Source organism: Amblyomma mixtum, chromosome 3 (assembly GCF_055824585.1).
Source record: "Amblyomma mixtum isolate Tamu chromosome 3, ASM5582458v1, whole genome shotgun sequence".
Taxonomy (NCBI): Eukaryota; Metazoa; Arthropoda; class Arachnida; order Ixodida; family Ixodidae; genus Amblyomma; species Amblyomma mixtum.
Window position 1 is genome coordinate 281,024,631 of NC_143014.1, and position 19,089 is coordinate 281,043,719.

The 19,089-nt window shown below is 47.3% G+C and overlaps 1 protein-coding gene, 1 long non-coding RNA gene and 1 pseudogene across 6 annotated transcripts; all 3 read right to left on the reverse strand.

The window, feature by feature from the left end:
• LOC149355015 (calsyntenin-1-like) overlaps positions 1-19,089 on the reverse strand; it is a 489,555-nt pseudogene that overhangs the window by 236,784 nt on the left and 233,682 nt on the right.
• LOC149355019 (BEN domain-containing protein 5-like) lies at positions 3,853-5,750 on the reverse strand. The gene is made up of 3 exons (XM_089585149.1): positions 5,670-5,750; positions 4,809-5,031; positions 3,853-3,980 (listed from the first exon to the last, which is right to left on the reverse strand). The coding sequence occupies exons 1-3, from the start codon at positions 5,748-5,750 to the stop codon at positions 3,853-3,855; spliced, it is 432 nt and encodes a 143-aa protein (XP_089441275.1).
• On the reverse strand, positions 11,804-14,846 carry LOC149355020 (uncharacterized). 5 transcript variants are annotated; one of them, XR_016291417.1, is made up of 4 exons: positions 14,013-14,288; positions 13,418-13,534; positions 12,593-12,782; positions 11,804-12,538 (listed from the first exon to the last, which is right to left on the reverse strand). It is a non-coding gene; the product is annotated as an uncharacterized LOC149355020 (long non-coding RNA). The 5 variants fall into 5 exon arrangements; XR_016291421.1 differs by lacking the exon at positions 14,013-14,288 and adding an exon at positions 14,672-14,846 and having other exon boundaries at positions 11,804-12,782; XR_016291419.1 differs by lacking the exon at positions 14,013-14,288 and adding an exon at positions 14,651-14,846 and having other exon boundaries at positions 11,804-12,782.

Genomic DNA, 19,089 nt, shown 5'->3' on the forward strand with positions numbered 1-19,089 from the left:
ATACTCCGGCCGTGACAAGTGGAGTGTATTAAGAGTGGGGCTTTTGCTACTCTCTGAAACTTTCGCTGTCACCGTACGGGAAGGAACATCGACCGAAATCGTCATGGCAAAGGAAACTGCCTGATCAGTTAGAACTGGTGGGTCGACCGAGAATGGAGCTTTGGAGCCAGGGACATTGCCTATTATGATGTCGTACAGGGGTGTAGACAAGCACCGCGCGATGGCCTTACCCGAAAAGTATGGTGAAGAAATCACCACCTCCGCTTCCGGAACTTCTACATGGGTCCCATTGGCCAAGAATAATGTAGCCTTTTTCCCTGTAAGTGCCGCTGCCGGTACAAGGGGCTCACGCACAACAATGCCGGTGCTGCCCGTATCCCGTAATACCGAACCACGCTGGCCGAACACCTCACAGTACCCCACGGGCATAGCAGCTTCCACAGGGTTGGAAGGGCAGACCATCATCTCTCCCAACTGGCCCTCTATGCGCGTTACCTCTGCAGGGTTATTGGGACGTTAATATTGAGGTGTCATGCAACAGGCGGACTCCTCACGGTCTCCTGGTCTCTTAGCTTTGCATGACTGGGCATCATGTGCTACCTCGCGGCACCAGGTGCAATACAATTGCTTCGGCTTCGTCCGACAATCCGACGCCTTGTGCACCAGTCTTCTCGCAAAGAAAACACCGAAGGCGGGATTGTGAACCGGAAACCTCGTCCTTTGCCTTATTTAACGTATGCTCTCCCTGCTCTTTAAAGACCAACAAGTTATTTTGCCGTTGTGCTTCGAGAAAATGATCGGCAGCCTCCGCCAGCTTGCAAACTGTCTTGCCCTCCCGCTCACGTAAGAAAAGGGCTAAACAGGAATGACAGTTGTTCAGGAATTGCTCGCTCACGACCATCTCGCGAACCACCTCAAAAGTTCGTCCTTCTCTTCGCATCTCGACCCAACGGTCAAAGAAGCTAAACAACCTGGCAGCATATTGAGAGGCCGTTTCGCCATCCTGGGGCTTGCTCTGGCGAAACTTTTCTCGGTACCCTTCCGCGGTAAACCTAAACCTCTGAAGCAAGGCAAGCTTCGCTTTGTCATAGTCCATGGAATCCTCACGCGAGAGCCGACCGAAGACCCTAAGTGCTTCGCCGCCAAGGCACAAGCTCAACGCCGTTGCCCACTTTTCTTTTGGCCAGCCCTGCCCCGTGACCACATGCTCAAACCTCTTTAAGTAGGCATCGAGGGCATCCCGCGCTTCATTGAACTGTGGTATGAGGCTGTGCGGGTTAATGGAGCTGGCCGGTGCCACGCTACGCTCTCCACGGTCACTAGAAGGATTTGGGCCACCCTCCATGAGCGTTATTTTTAGCTGCAAGTTCCGCGCCTCTAACTCCAATCTCTGCTTCTCCGTCTCTAAATTCCGTGCCTCTAAATCCACTTTCTGCTTTGTAGCTTCTCGCTCTAACTCCAGTTTCTGCTTCGCAGCTTCACGCTCAGCGTTTCTCTCTTCCCGTGCCTTACGAAGGTCGTCCTCCACCCACGCTCGCAACTCCGCGCCGCGCAAGCCCATGCGCTCGCGTAAAGCAACCAACTCTGAAACGCTCATACTGTTCCTAAATTAACACAACAGGCAAAGAAATAAAAACCGACCTCATCCTGTCGTAGCGGACGCCAAATTTGTGAGGATGTCAGAGATTGCAGGTTGTATTTTACACAAACACAAAGGTATAAGCAATAAACGAGGTGGCTTTTATAGGAAAGGAAACTAATCTCGGTATGGGTTTGGAAAAAGAAAAGAAACAAGAGAGCAACGCAACAACACACAGAAAAAAACACGGGGGAACAGAACAAAATCCTTGCGAAAAATACAGGAAAAAGAAAGTCAAAAAGGAAAGGCACACTACTTGTCTCTCATACGAGCATCGAGCGGGGAGGACTGGCTGGGTGTCGGGCAGTCAGGCAGTCTCTGGGCGTTCCAGTCAGGCAGTCTCTGGGCGTTCCAGTGTCGATGCACTGTTGCCGGCGTTTCACCCGTTGGCCTTCAACACTACCACAGCGTCAGCGTCTGTGGGCTCCCAGCACGGTTCCCAGGTCTGGTATCCCGGAAAAGCCACGTAGGCGCCAGAGGCGGCCTGTTTGGAGCAGCTGACGGATGGACGGAGAGGAGTGGCGCCTGGGCCTGGTGGTTGAGGCTCTTGACGACGGATGTCCAGGTCTGGTGGCCCGGACGTCTGCGGCTGAGGCCCAAGCCCGGAACTCGGGGAGCCAGCAGAACTCGTCCACGTCCGTCGCCCACCGCGCTCTTCTCTTCTCTGCCACGTAATCCTCTTCTACCTGTCCCGGCGTACCCCTCGGCACGTGCTGCTCGTGCTTTTTCTTCTTCTGCCTCACAATCGACGCTGGGTGGCGCTATCTCCTTACAATGACGCCACGCTGCAGCATATCATTGACCTGGGTGTCGATAACCTGGCGTTCGGCGGCCGAGACGCGATATGGGCGTTGGCGCAACGGCGATTGGGCGCCAGTGTCGATCCGATGGGTAACAGCTGAAGTGCGACCTAAACGGTGGTGAGAGAAGTGAAACGATGACCGAAACTTATTTAGCAAGGCCGCAAGCTGGGTATTCTGCGGTGGCGAAAGATTCGCGTCGATTGAGCTCGCGAAGACGGCCTCGGGAGCGGGATCAGGAGACGGGGGGGGGGGAGTAAGTGAAGACACTTTCAGGCGGCAGGAGTCGTCCTCAGATGGGTCCCAGGCGACGAAGGAGGCGAAAGGCTGGACACATCCCAAGCATTCACCGCGAAGAAGAGTGGAGGGGCACAGGAATGGATTCGTCAGGGGCAAGGCGCTGCAGCCGGCTGAGACGGTAAGCACGGCGAATGGCAGGGGCAGACAGTGGCGAGAAGCGAAGGAGTCGGACGGGATGAAGATGACAGGGCCGTTGGATCCAGAGTCGCAATGAACAGAGACGAGCACAGCAGAGCACGGCGGGATCATGACGTCATCAACCACAGTCAGCTTGGAGCACAAGTTAGTGGAAGCGTTCACCGAGTCGTCGCCAAAGGGAAGAAGGGCGACTTCGGAACGAGTGGAGTCGATGACAGCGTCATGTTGGGAGAGAAAGTCCCAGCCTAAGATGACGTCGTGAGACGGCGATGGGAAGACGATGAATTCAACAATATACAGAACGTCCTGAATAGTAACTGTGGCTGTACATGCCCCCAAAGGCGCGATAAGTTGCGAATTAGAGGCGCGAAGCATAAAACCATATAGCGGAGTCATCACTTTTCGTAACTGGCGGCACAATTTCTCACTTAGTACAGATACAGCAGCACCGGTGTCCACAACCACGAAAGCATCGGTGCCCTCCACAGAAACCGTGATCAAATTTGTCGGAGAAAGTCGAGGTCTTGAGCTTGGCGACGAGCACGCAGTTCTTGCCTCCGGAACTGCGGGCACTAGTTTTCCGAAGGGGAAGAGGGACGACGGCGCATCGGGGAAACCAAGCGACGACGCGGGTATGGAGAATGGCGGCGAATAGAGGGGCTGTAATCGGAGGAACCAGTGGGCTCAGAAGGCGAAGTGCGGTGAAAAGGCTGGGGAGGGGCGTAGGCGTAACCTCGAGGGTCGGGATCGGCAGCAGGGGACAACAGCTGGCGGCGGCAGTGACGCGTCACGTGACCAGGAATGCCGCAGGCATAACAAATGGGCAAGGTGTCCGGTGTCCGCCATAGACGGAAACGTTGCGGTGGTGGCCGGGCAGGACGAAATGGTGTCGACTGCGGTGGATGCTGGTACGAAACGAACGTTTCTGGGCGGGGTCGCCTGACGGCTTCGGCGTAAGTAAGTGGCAAAATAAATTTATGCATCATGACCTCCAATTTTTCGTTGCACATCCCCCAGCTTCTGTGACAGGTGCTTGCGAACGGCTTTCAGTCTCTCCTCTGCAAGCTCCTTTGGTATGTCTCCCATGTAGATGTGCAACAGAGCTGCACAATAGAACACAAAATAGGCCACATTTCAACACAACTAGATACATGATAAATGCAAAAGTGAGATTCAGAATTACCACTCTCATTGTAAAGAATACAGAAACGAATGTTCACCATTAAATGGGCCATGAAGCCTACTTTCGTGCATACCCTTGTTTTAGCATATAATTCCCAACACATTAAATTACAATACCCCAAACTTTCAGTTGATTCCGTGTCGCGGATATCTTTAAAACAATTTTCATTTCCTTTGCGAACTGACTGCTTGTCTGGCAACCTCTGATTGCTGACGACACATGGGCCTACCCACTCCGCGTCTGCTGTGTGTTGTTGGATGCATTGAGATGCTTGCATGAAAACCAAACACAGCGATTGCTCGAAACAACGGGCAATGCTATTTATACATTCTGTGCAGATATGTCAAATGCACTATCTTTGTCGCAGCAAGATCGGAGAACGCGCACGACTTGCCACCAGTCGCTGAGAACGCTAATTTCACAACCAAATAGATAAATCAGGTTACTGGCAGAACAGGTCTTAGCGAGAGCCACACAAACAGTGTGGAGATCTCTGAAAGTGCTGTGATAGAGCCTGCATGAAGAAACGTATGGGCATAACACACCCTGCAAAAACTAAACGTCACTTTTGCCCGACTTTGCAATTTTGGCTGCAATAAGGACATTGCAGTTGTTACAAACCTCGGATACAATGAACAGGATCTCCATGACTATCACGCTTTCTATAAGTCAGTGCGACTGTATTTGGCTGAAGCAAAGTTTGATTGCCTAGGTGTTACTCAAAGCAAAGAAAAAAAAGCACTAGCACCTTTCAGAGAAGAGACTTTTTCCGGTGTAAGTGCCGGTTTCGCCTCTGTTCTGCCAAGAGACCGGCACTTATTCGAAAGCACGCCTGTCACGCTGCGGCTCTTAAGCTCGTAAGGTGTCCAATACACCTGAGTAGCACCGCGGCAGAACACTGAGTCTGTTGGTGCCCTCAGGAGCATCTGCCAGGCACCAGGCTCCATCCAGAGCCCACTGCCTGCATAGACCTGCAGCAAACGTGGAGAATTTCGCATTTGTACACATTAACAGCAATGAATCAAGGGATTTTAAATATTTCTTAACTTAAAACAAACAGCTGAAAAACATAAAAATGATGTAGGCATGAATGCACTCTTTTACAGCGAGCAGTGTCCAAAATCAGTAGATTTTCTAGCCTTATAATTTCCGAGTCAAATACCGCCAAAAGTTGAAATAATGTTCTCTGGCCTAATTCAAACAAACTTCAGAAATAAGAATAAATTTCACATACCAACAACTAGGCATACCCGACAGAACAAGGCAGGCTCGTCATGATCAAAAATTATTTGTGTACTAAGAATTTCCTCAGGACAAGAATAACTGCAGACGCATTATGACATCGTCAGGTAATGAAGTACAAAAATGACAAATTAGATATGCTGACCTGTGCCTTACATGATAATCTCTGAAACCACACATCTATGCTTTGCACACTACCCTTTTCGGCACACTTACTGGGACTAGTATAAGTTTCTACTGTAAGCTAGCATCATCCTCTAAACTGTACCCATTTCACTATGTACCAGCCCCAATTTAATTAAGAATCATTCACTCACTCTACTAGGGTATTTGATACACTACATGACTTAAGAACATGCACAATCACCTTTCCATCATCCCTAGAAGAACCTATCACCATGTCCTGCCCACCAGGCAGCTGGAGCTGGCAGTCCGCGGCGCTCTCCATTCCCTCGGCTGAGCATGCTTTTTTGACAAGAAAAGGAAGTACACAAATATCAATGCACCTCAGCAGCACATATAAGCAAAAAGCAAACTGAGTTCAGTTTGACATTGTGGGCTATCAAGTAAATGAAAAAAATTAAGTGTTTTGCTCTCAAGGTAACAGTGAAAGCTTTGCACAGTAGAACCTCGCTGCTGAGTTGATGGGTGCTGCATTTTCCTGGCTGCTACACATTGTAGTGGTCTAGATCTGGCATGATGATAATAGGGTTCCATGCATTATAAACCCTGCTGTTCGTTGCATTGTAACTTCGGCCACATTCCTACACAGTAATACTTGTGAAATAACACCCCATGTCAGCCTAAATGAGAAACGGTGGCGTTCATATGTTTACTTCTAAAGCGGCTTTACTTGGCCTGGCATGTCTAGCACCACTGTGTTAGGCAGACGGCATTCAGATAGGCTGTGCCATCATCATCAACAGTGGTTGCACTTTTTTGAAGCAGTAGCTTCACTGCTACAGGTGCACGGCTGAGATCGCCATGTACGCAACATGACCTTCAAGTCTGCCACAAATAAAATAAACTAACAAATAAACCTCACAATCAGCGGGATTCCAACTCAAGTCCATTGGGCGAGAACCAGGTGCGCTAACCACTAAGCTTCAGACCCACGGCGTGACAGTTCAATAAAACTGGAGATATACAGGGTGTCCCAGCTAAAAGTAACCAAGCTTGTTAAAAAGAGGATGATCCCTAGCCGAGTGAGACCAACTGATGGTTGTTGACAGTCGCGTGTCCTAGTCTGCAGTATTTCTTTATTATGCAAACGTGATTAATTAGCAAAGACTAATTAGCTAGCTTTTGAATTATTGCTTTCAGGAAGAAAGTGTCACTGCAGGAGTTGTAGATCTCATAGAAAAATAATCGTTTGCTGTGTTTGCAGCTAAGCACCACTGATACAACTTTTATCTGACTTAAAAGAAAGCCCGCAAAATACAAAAAGAACCACGTGATAGGGAAGCAGTTACAGCTCTCCCAGATGAGCGATCAAGCAACGACATCCGCTTATGTTTGCAATGCTGTCCCGAACAGCATTTGGCGTTTTGAGGTGGTGGTGAGATATGCGCCAGGGGCCCGATTCTCGATATTCGCCAATCCGCCATGAGCGGGGCGTACCCGTGACGTGTGAATCGGGGCGGTCCGAAAATGCGTAACAGCAGAATGTAATGACGACATTGAAGAATAAAGAAAAAAGTATGACAAAAAAATAAACGGTGTCGTCTGCTACTTGGCGCCAAGTACAAAAAACACCGCCGAGTTGCGGCGCGAAGGGGAGTTAGCAAAGTAGCGCCGTAGAGATGGACGGTGAATTGCGTTGCGGCGGCGGTCTCGGCGTACTCGCCGCACAGTGATGGTGCTGAATGCGACGCTAAAGACCCTGTGGCCGGTCGTCACGGAAATAAGAGTTTAGCGGTAATTGTGCTGCATGAAGCGAACGCTTATTGCCCGAAGCCATCGCGTAGCGTGTCGCGTCTCCGTACTTGTGAGATGCGATCAGCGTCACGGGGAGAGGAATTGGCGGAGAAACGGCTGGCTCTCGATCGTAATCTCAACGCGTCAGTGGCGTTGGAAAGCTTTACCTCACCGTGTCACTTCTTCAGGTGCATAGACCTTAACACTACCCTTGGTTACGTTTGCAAGCGGCCGCGCACGAAACGCGACTGCGAATCGCGTCAAGTGCAACGCTATGAGCGCGTACGTCTTATTATCAAAAGCGTCAAATGCGAAAGCAAAATAGGGAGATATTGTTTCCCGCCAGTACTTAAAGAAAAACAGACAAAGCTAAAAGTCCACTGTCAACAGAAGCATGTATTTCACAGTGTTGGCGTTTCACTTAATCTCAATAGGACATGGTACTCATCTTTTGCTTTGTGAACATTAACTAAGCCTGCCTGCAAGCAGACTTCACGGACTTTATATAAAAGCACCTCACGAATGCATGGCATAGAGTGGCAGGTACATAATTTCATTCAAATAAAAAAAGGCTTTCAATAATGCTATTTGATTTCAATGTTTGAAAAGGCCCTCAATCTCGTTAATTCTGTCTAACAATGAGCACACAGCACTTACCAAGGGCATATAGGCAGGTACACCACTCGTGTGATGCAAGTACGCACCAAAATGTGAGAGGTGAAACAAAATTTGTCATGCCCATCCCTACAATTCCTTTGCTGTAGGACAACAGTAATGCATCCACAGCAGCACCAGGCAGCTCCTTTCAATGCAGCAAGATTCCTTGTAAGAGGGCAATGTGTGATGTCAAGAAAGGTGAAGTCGGCTGGAAAAAGATATCTTCACATATGCTACTCAACATTGGGGAACGGGACGAATATAGAGGGGGATAATGAAGGTGGAGTGTGATGCCACATCACAAACAGGTAATGCAGTGTGCAAGACACTTTCTTTATTTGCTTCATGCAAGTTATCGGTTTGGTTTATTGGGGTTTAACGTCCCAAAGCGACTCAGGCTATGAGAGACGCCGTTGTGAAGGGCTCCGGAAATTTCGACCACCTGGGGTTCTTTAACGTGCATGCAAGTTATTATCATATCATGCACATACACGCGTATTATCTAGTGCGCATGTCATATTAAGCCTGAACATGGCTCTGGGTCAGGTCAAGGAGCTGAAGGATAATAAAAACAACGGTGAGTTAAGAAGGAAGAACAGCAACACAACAAGAAAAGCACAAGCATGCACAGCAGCAAGATAACACACAAAGGGGGCAATAAATGCAAGGCTAACATGACCCACAGTATTTGAGGGAGGCAGCATCACAGACAAGCAGTGGTATTCTAGCAAAAGGTCTCTTAATGCAGCATGATAACAATGGATGATGTGGATTGGTTTTGGCAAGCCCTGTGCACGCCACGAGCAATCTACAAGAGGCCTCAGTCATGTTTCTAGCCTGATGTGCAAGTGCATGACTTTCCCTCTGTGCACACTCCTGACCACATACATATCAGGGCCATTGTTGGTTTTCTTTGAGGGGTGGATCACAATGCCGTTAGGCAACATTTACACCATACACTGATGCAATAAAGACCCTGTGATGCCACTATTGCGCACTGCAGGAGAGTAATGCTCAATGAAATGCGTTCACTCTCAAAGTACCTTCCTTTACTGTGAACTAAAATAGACAACCCTCTATGTACACTCAAAATATGATATCTACAGTTCAGTGAAGGGCACTATACCAGATGTAGGTGCTGAAATGTCGGCAAATGTCTGAAAGGACACTGAGGACTAATCGAAGTTGCTCTGCAACAGTAGATTACCACATTCCAATAACAAAGGGCCTACCTGTACTGAGAACAAAGCTTGTGTACAGCTCAGAGATTATTTGTTCAAAGAAGCAGTTCAAAAGTACCATGGTGAAGTGCGTTGGCAGGAAGGCTATTACAGCCCTTGGTTGGTAATAACTTTATTAGTCCCACTTCAGTGGATCAGGTGAGGGTTAGTGAAGGGGTGTTGAAGAGGTCGGCGACGGCCCTCAGGCCACTTTAGGTGACCAGGCACTGTTTGGCTGCAGCAACCTTCAAGGCCCAGGCCATGATGCAAAGCTGAAGCTCTGCCTGTGAGCTGCGCAGAGAAGCCTCCCATCGCTCCTGTGATTCCACCCCTCGGAAAGGAGGTTTCGGTTTGTTTGGGCAAGCCTGATATGAGCGTTTAAAATCCGCTCTGGTGCTCGAGCTTAAGTGACAGGTTGGAGATTTCTCCCCTCTATATATGTATTACACTCCACTGCATGAAAAAAAAAACAGAACACTTAAAATGCCTAGTGGTGTGTGCACATGGAGGGTAAATTGTTTTTTTGAGCATGATTAAGGCAGCTTGAAAAATGGTAAGCAAGTCTGATTCAGAGTTTCCACGAGGAGAGTGTTAAATAAATGAACAGAAGCTATTCACCACCAATATAATGATAGAACAGGTTGCAAAATGTTGATGAAATTGGAGTCATTGCAAGTGCCTGTGCATAAAATTTAAGCTCCCTGAAAAATTACCGTCTTGTACAGCTTTGCTGGCTAATTTCTCTGAAAGTTCTAGCAGAAGTATGAAACCAAACCAAGTCAGGTGGAAACAGGCTGCTATTCTTTTTTCACACTATAAGAATAATTTTTTTTTCCGACTACCACCAGGTAATATTATTAGTGCTGTATGGTATGTGATGGCATCGCAATTAGTGCTAAGAAGTTATTGGGTGCCATGTGCAGCCAGAAAAGAAAGGTACGGAAAGCCTGCACACACCACTGTCAAGGCGAGAGGCTGCCATTCAGCAGAAAACCCAGTGTTATCCAGCCGGCATTGCGTCAAAAGACAAGCTTCACGCGTGGATGTCCACAGTGAAAGTCACTGAAAAGAGGATTTGTAATCTGAATCAAACGTCAGCACACGTCTGAAACTACTTCACTTTATAAAATAATAGATTTTACGTACAGAAAATTAATAAATTTCTTTCTGCCTTGAAACCCATGACCCCTGGATCGCCAGCCAGGCACGCTACCAACTAGACCGTGTAGGCACATTGACTTTGCTGAGGTACAAAGGGGGGGGGAGTGATGTGTGGGTGCTGTTGGCTTAATTTGAAGCCTAGCAATGTAATTACTGCAGTGAACTAGAGATGTGCCAATTAGTGAGAAACTAATTACAATAACATTATATAGGTGAACTGCAGTGTGGAAGAGTTCAAAGACAAGAATTGGGAACCTGTGCTGAGGCAACTCTGATAAATGTGTGAACATGAATGAAGAACAGTGACTGTGTGTGTGAAGAGAAACCGCTGCAGGGAGCCATGAACACTGTTGTGTGATACCCATGAATGCTGGGCTTAAGTGTGCCCCTACATTTTTGGGGAGCGAGACGAGTTGCATTGCCTCTTAGGTGTTGCAATTTGCTCAAAAAAAGTGAGGTGTCTTTTACATGCAGAGTGAAAAGTTTGTGGAAGCCATTATTGGCGAAATAATTTATTTCCATCACTGAACTTCATGCATCCTAGAATTCATTATGCAGCCTAACTGCGAATCATTACCTAGTGCAACAATACACATTGACGAATATGTCTCGTCTACAAAGATAAGAATTTTTTTGGGACAGACTCATCTTTCATAACCGTTTGACAGTGGTGTACATGCACATTAGTGTTGCCTAGTTTGCAAACTTAAGTAGCCAGCTGAAGTAGCCACCTTTGCTAAACAGAAAAATGGCAGCACGGACACTGATACGGTCCAGTCACACTAAGGGTGCAGAGGGTAAACAGGTTGTCTAGGATTTGTCTTAAAATGACCAAACAGCAACCCCAACTTATATGAATGAAAAGTGCAAGGGGACGAGTCAATGAAAATGGGATCTAACACAGTTTCACTGGGAGGACAGGTGGGCAGTGACCTTCCATTCAAGGTTGCATTCAAGGTTGATAGCCCAGCACAGAAAAAGATCTTGGACCTCAAATCCTGGAAAGAGAAAAAGATCCCGAACCTGGGAAGACCGGCTGTGTAACCCAGAAAAATCAATAGCGTTTACTACTACTACTACTATTATGATCCATTTCCAGCTAACTTATTGAACCGAATCATGCCCTTCCAGCTACAAAATGCCATTTGGAGTTCCAGAAGAGGGCAAATATGGGCTGGTTGATACATGTTTTACGAATTGGAAAAACAGCGCAGTGAAAGACAACACAAAAGAAGGACAAAATGCCAGCGCTTAGAGCTTTATTATTGAAACACAAATTATGTCCAGCTGCATAATTTATACTTCCAGTTACCTTCAACTGAATTAATGTACAATTTGTAGGTTTTCGTCAGGGGTACAAATTTCAGCTAGAAGATGGGAATGGGTACACGTGTCAGAACGCTGGCCAGGCCTTGCATTTTCATCTGGGAAATTGACCATGAAACAATTACATGACTTTTCCTTCAGGAAAAATAGTTCACTGCTGTATAACTACGTGCAGCATGTGAAAGAAGCAGTCAAAAGCAAGCAGACAGAGGCAACCAAATGCCATGAGGCAAAGCATGTTGTGATCTCATCACACAAACAGTGCCACACAAGACGTATTGCACCCTGAAGAACAGATGTTGTAAATGACTAGAGACACAGCGACCATGCTGTATGTTGAGCATGTTGTGGACTGCTGGCTCTCAACAAACACCAAAGCAAACAATGCATTGGTGAAAGCATGTCCAGTCAACACCCAGGTGCTGGAAGGAAAACATTTTGGTGCTTTCCTGTCCTTCACTGAACTTAAGCACCAAATAAAATGTGCGTTGTGTACAAGCAGAACACGTAGGGAGGCACCACACGAAGGGATGGCACTTCTTCACAATCACCAAAGCATGTGTTGAAGCATGCACTCAGCAAGTTGGCAGACGGTAGGCTGAAAACACTTGGGGCACTTCCTGACTCACACAAAACTGCAGCACCAGACAAAAATGATTTCTACTGTCATGGATATCACCAATATGGTCCTATTCAAAGAACAGCACCAAAATGATGAAGACTTCATCACCTTCCTGGCAGTATGCTATCAAATTTGAAGCAGAGCAAATGTATGCTGATTACTTGTGGCATAGCTACACATGACAATCACGGCAGTGAGTGCAATTCTCGAAAGCAGCTGCTGATCATGCACTTCCTGTCTGTCAGGTAGAATCCAAATGGTGCTGTGTCCTCCTCCCTGCTGTAGATGTTGGTGCTCCTTCTGTTATCACCACCTGCCAGTGGTGTCATGGTCCTGCAGCTGAGTGTGGATGAATATGTTGTGTTGCACAGTGCAAGCTCCGCTGACCTTTGCAGAGAACTCTTGACCATGGCGTACCATGACCATGACACCTTTGCAGACACCTCATGTAATCGTTCAGGAACCCGGTATCACCACCCAGCTAGGCAGCCAGTCCAGCCGAGGGGTGAGCGAAGATGAATCTGGCATCATGGCTCCCGAGCACACGAGACCCCACGGTGAGAGTAGTCCACCACATCTGCATAAGATGTAAACCATCACCTGCACATTAATCAACGCTGTGCACTGAAATCTTCCAACGAGCTAGACATTGCGTTTCCAAATATGAGAAATTGTTGAAGCCTCAAGTTCAACTATTGTCTAGTTTTACGCACAAATGTAAAATACGCTGACTGCAAAATCAATCATTAGTATCAAAACGAAGTGTTGCCATATAGCTAGAGGTACTTGATGACACATTTCCCAAACTGATGAATACAAATAATTAATACACACTTTTTATACTCAAGAAAACCACCACAGAATGCACTGCAAGGAAGGGCACAAGTTCAACTGTTTATGACTACCATGAGTTTTTTAGTATATGCATGCTTTTTCATTTTGCACCAATTGAAATGAGGCTACCTTGACATTGCGGTCACTAAGAGAAATCCAAAGCCAGAGAACAACACTGCATGTCACCCACACCTATCTCCACTGTCACCTGAAAAGTACAGACATGATTAATTTACATGTGGTTCTATTTACACTGTTCTTACTTGCTCAATAAACTATATATAAATGCAGACAGATATCATTAGCCGCATGCAATCTTACTGCAGGCAAACATGCTATCCCTTCATGCCTGCCACAACACACTAAGCACGTGCTCACCAGTTTAACGATTTCCATGCGGGCAGCACATGGAGAGAGACTGCACATAAATGGGTCATGGATGGATCCCGCACAGATTCTTGTGAGCTGGAACCTTCACCGGCAGGAACACCACACCTGTAAATAAAATGTACAAGACTCATATATATTTGTTTTCCGTGTGCCCTTAGAGAAATAATTTTTTCCACCCTCCTACGGTAATTTCCACGTGACTGCTGCGTAACTGATGATGTAACACTGTTATGAAAATTTCAGCTTGAATAGCGAAATCACTTTAGTGTGCTTCATTAATAATGCTTAAGACAGGTTATAGTATTCTTTTACAATGTAACGCATTTTTTTTTTCACACTTAAGGAAACGACGCCTTTCAGCTGATTTCACCGATGCTGCCTTTCACATTCATCAACACCAAACACAAAGAAATCGATCAACGTACTAGCATGCTAGGCTTTGTTTTCTCAACTTGGCGCTGTGTGCAAAAACTGAAACACAGTATGAAAAAAGCAACGCGAAGTGCCGAATACAAATTTCGGATTCTTGTTTTAAAGTCATCTCCAGCATGCATGCGAAAGGAATGAGAATGATGCTACACACACACGGATGTCTCGTCAAGAAGCCCGACACATTCCTGGAGTTTGTTGCTCGGCCGCGCGAACACCTCTCGTGTCATCCGCTCATCACGCGAGGCAAAGCCCATCCGTTCAGCGACGTTTCACAGCTGGCGATCGTCCCTCAGAGCTCGACAGTTCGACACTGCTTCTCGCCGCAATGCATCCTTGCATAGCCACCACATATATGCCTCGTCAGATGATTGCACAGACGAGCTGTCTAGTCAGAGACAACTCGAAAGCATCGCGGTGACCTCGAAAGTCGCTCACCTTTCCCACTTCTAGGGTTTAACAAACGACGAATGAATGCAAGGAGCAGCAAATCGCAGCGCCGGCACCGCCATTCGAGCAATTTTCGCGCTTCACTAACCGCACGGACGGATGATTTCTCACCGCGAGCGAAGGGTTTGCAACGGGAGAGCAGTTAGCGCCCCCATGCGGCTGTACGCTTAAGCCTTCACTATTAACGCTCTCGAGGGTTGCTTATTTCAGATGAGCTCTTACAACGCGATATCATTACATTGTGCAATCAAAACAAGACTTTTGTAAGCTTAGTTTTGTCTTGAAATAAATACCCGTTAAAATGCGGCTACCTAACGCCGTATAAATCAGCATTTCACTAACTCATTTGCATGATTCGGGTACCTTTCGCCGGGCGAAATGATGGCGGCGAATTTCAGCCATTTTTTGCAATGGCGGCACAACGTAAACGTGATGAAACGTCATTCTGACATCACTCCAAAATGTGTGCCTATCACGTGATTTACGTGATATTGTTCCAACCAATCAGATTTTAGGAAGTTGCCATTTCCGGTGTGCAGCTATTTTCTTCGAATTGGCAAGTCGAGCGCAAGTGCTCTCGCACGGACCGCTTGTAGCTTCTTTTCCCTTCACAATCACATATATGTACCAGCCGGGCACCAAGAATAGCGCTACGAAAATGCATTTTCAATGCCACGTCAAATCGACGTCACCGCGAAAAGTGCTCGCGTAACCGACCCTGATTGACACGCCCATTGACGGCGATTGACACTTCTGACAGCCAATCAGAGAGGCAATATGGCGCCGACAGGCGAATGTGAATATCGAGAATAGGGCCCCAGGAACTGCTTATGCGTCATGGAAAGTGAGCGGGTGCTGCTTTTCAAGGAAGTGAAGCGCGGCTCGCATGGAGCGCTTTTTCACGCATAACCTCGCCTCGAGTGATAGGAATGTGGCCGTGCCGCTAACTTGCACCGTCATGCGCTGAAGAAACGGTCGCCCTAGCGCCGATACGAGAGTTGCTGGCGTATATCTCGCAACCATCGCAAAACGCCGAATCCCGTGCGGGAAACGTTGCAAAGATAAGCGAATGTCTTTGCTTGGCCGGTCATCTGGGAGCGCTGAAACTGCTTCCCTATCACGTGGCTCTTTTTGTATTTCGCGGGCTTTCTTTTAAGTCAAATAAAAGAAGTTGTATCAGTGGTACTTGGCTGCAAACACGGCAAACGGTTATTTTTCTAAGGGATCTACAACTCCTGCATTAACACTTTCTTCCTGTAGGCAATAATTAAAAAGTTAGCTAATTAGTCTCTGCCAATAAATCATGCTTGCATAATAAAAAAATACTACAGACTAGGACACGCGACTGACAACAACCCTCAGTTGGTCTCACTCGGCTAGGGATCATCCAATTTTTTACAAGCTTCGTTACTTTTAGCTGGGACACCCTGTATATGTGCTTCTTGTATACTAACTGCTAGGTTACACAGCCGCTCATGCAATATCATGGTAATTTGTGATTCGAGCGATTCATGATTGATCAGTGACAGGCGATTTCGAGAGGAATTAGAAGAGGAATAACAAGAGGAAGACGAAGAATGCAAAGAGGAAGATTAGCGCTCCACACGCAGAAAATCTAACACCGCGGGTATAGGAAAAAATCAGGTGTGGTTTAGCTTCGGTTAAACCTGGTGAGAAGCAGTAGTTTCACGTAGCTACGTGCGGCAAAGTCCAAAGAAACAACAATCTTTAAACAAGCCGAGAAACAAGAAACAAACAAAGCTTTGCAAAGCGCAGCCACATGAAGCTACCGCTTCTCGCCATGTTTAATCAGAGCTAAACCACAGCTAATTTTTTCTTGACCTATCCTTGTTTCTTTGTAATTGTGCTCCTAGTGTTAGTGTGGCTGGTGCGATTGATTTTGTCCTTGCGCATATCATCACATCTTTTTGTGACTTCTGGATGCACACAGCAGTGGCAACAAAGAGGAAGAGGGCTAGCCACCGCTGGAACCAACCATTATATTGGCTGTAGCGGCATTAGACATTCTCAGAAAGTATGTTTGCAACGATCGCAACAGCCACATAGCCCCGTAAATTCTGGAGAAATGAGTAGTCCTCACCGGACGTAAGAAAATGGAGCAGACAATGCTGCATGATTTTTTCAAGTGCCAGCACTGCAATAAATGTGTTTAGTTCTTCAGTTCTGTCATTTTTCAATTTGTCCTACTTCCTGCCTCCAATGTTTCCTCGCTCTTGCATTTTTTTTTGTAGCAAGAGCTATTGGTCGCCAAGTAGCATTTTCACTGCGGGGGTGGTCACGCCGTGGTCACACCGCTTCTTGCGCCGTTGCCTAGCAATCGTTGCCAGATGGAGCCGTGCCATCTGGTGCAACGTCAGAGGAAGAGGAGAGCCAGAGATAGCAGCAGGCACAGCAAGAGACCTCCCAAGTCTCCGTACGCATTCACTGGACACCCGGACATCACGCACAAGGGACCGGGAACAGGACTGCCCACGAGGCTGCTGGCGCGCAGCTAGAGGAAGACCGTCGGCATTGCCTTAACGTGAGCCGACCAACTCGGACCACCCTTATTGTTCTCGCATCCCTCTCATAATACCTGACTCTATCATCACACGCCTTTAACAAGAGCGGAAGGGTTTGTCGTGGGACCTTGTCCTAGACATTACTCCATCCATTCCTTCTGGCCTTTCTCGCCCGGCCCAAGTTCTCGCTCACAAGGTGCGAACCTGTGCCGCGTGGCACCGAACCAGGATCGGCTGCCCCAATTGCCCTGCTGACTCTGTTGATTTGCACCACCTGATCTGGACCTGTCCTGGCACTGCGAGCCTCTGCGCCTGCTACACCTCTGCCTACCACATCCAGACATGCGAAGACTGGACGGCCCCCAGTACCGACGCCAAGCGCAAGCTCAGTGCCCTGCTAGACTTCATGTCAGAGACCGACACCCTCACCTTCACCTAACCAACCCACTTCCCCCTTAGGCCTCACGTCATCCTTGTGATTAAAGATTTACGAATGAATGAGCAGCAGGCACACGTAGCGGCCTGTATAAGAGGGCGGTTCGTTGAAGCTGTTGTGGTCAGAGATGGAGAGCGAGTCAGAGAGGCTGAAACAAACCAGGCTTAGCTGTTGGAACGAAACAAGGCGAAGGCGACGAGACCGAGGAGGAACGCGCAAAACGTCTCAATAAGCGACGCCGTGAAGATGCAGCTCGACGAGTTCGCCTAGCCTCTGAAGGTCCATTACCTCTCGCTACGTATGTCTGGCATAGCTGAGCTAAGCCACAGCCAATTTTTTTTAGTCCCGTGAGGAGTACATCAGCAGGGTTATGCTGTATTAAAACTTGTAGAAACATTAATATGAGAAACACATGCCAGTGAACAGTTGATCGGCTGCTACACTAACACTGATGGCTAAAAAGATAACTGGTGAAATAATGAGGGCTAAGTGACAAGTGACAACCGTGGCCGCAGTGGCTCAGTGGTTATGACGCTTGGCTGCTGACCCAAATGACGCGAGTTCGATCCAGCTGCGGCAATGGAATTTCGATGGAGGCGAAATTCCAGAGGCCCGTGTGCTGTGCGATGTCAGTGCACGTTAAAGGACCCCAGCTGGTCGAAATTTCCGGAGCCCTTCACTACGGCGTCCCTCACAGCCTGAGTCACTTTGGGACGTTAAACCCCCATAAACGAGCCTTAAAGACACAGCAGAACATTGCGGAGCAAGAGCAGTTCAGAAAAATCGCATATCCTGCCAAAAATGAAAGGGACAGTACAGCAAGCCTCATAGGCAATGCAAAAAGAAAAAAAAAGACGTCAGGTTCAATTAACTGTGCATCTGCTGAAGGACAACAGGAACACTGTGCCAGGAAACTTTTCAACCTGTACACGGCACAACGCCTAACAACTTTGAATGTACCAGACGACCAGAATAATGCTAATATATTTTGTTAATTCACAAGAAAGGGGGTGTCAATCACTTAAAAAGCTTTTAGTTATTAGATAACTATGGGAAAGAAACATGAAGCTTAATGAAAAGGCTTGAAATGCAACTGAAGGCAGGACGGCAAGCTATCGGAAGGTATAGATGTAATCACACAGTAGAGTAGGAGAGCGACACAAAGTAGAAATAAAAAGAGCACAAAGAAATGGGGCCTGGGAAGGGTATGTAACCCATTTCAAGAAAAGGTAAATGTAGCACATACAGTCAAAGTTAGGGGCATAGCAGAGATGGTGGAAGGATGAGACTAGAAACTTCAGGGGATAAGGCGCCCTCAAGTGGCACAGGACAAGGTTAACAGGCGCTCATTGGACAATTCATTTGTCTTCCAGTGAAGATTTTCTTAGGCCGATTTGATTATGAAAAATTAAAAATGGCATGCATCACAAGAAGGTTCGCTCACCAAACTCGTCTGGCCCACTGCCACTCGCCCCATCGATGGATGTCATTGCTGGGGCCAGTTCTGTGAATTAGGTATAGTTAGAGTTCATGCCCTTACACGAAAATGCACATCAAAGGTATATTCACACAACGGATGAGGTCGCAAAAAGATCTATAGCATCACCTCAAGTAAAGGCAGTGTCCGCATGCTGAAAGCATTCACACAAGAGAAGAAAACAGCAGATCTTGTCCTAATAGAAAAAAACGCCCTCCTCTTTCCCTCTGCAGACACCCATTGGTTGGCGTCAATTCGTGACGTCAAGCCACATTATGCACAGTTCACCCTCAAGATTTGCAATTCAGTCCACCGTGTGAATTCACCTTAAGATGACTCCCAAGAG

Coding starts and splice junctions, on each gene's coding strand:
- LOC149355019 (XM_089585149.1), bottom strand. CDS start 5,750: ATGGAGAGCGCCGCGGACTGCCAGCTCCAGCTGCCTGGTGGGCAGGAC. Junction 5,032..5,669: donor CTTCTAGGGATGATGGAAAG/GTGATTGTGCAT, acceptor CGTTTGCTGCAG/GTCTATGCAGGCAGTGGGCT. Junction 3,981..4,808: donor AAAAGTCTCTTCTCTGAAAG/GTGCTAGTGCTT, acceptor TCTATTGTGCAG/CTCTGTTGCACATCTACATG.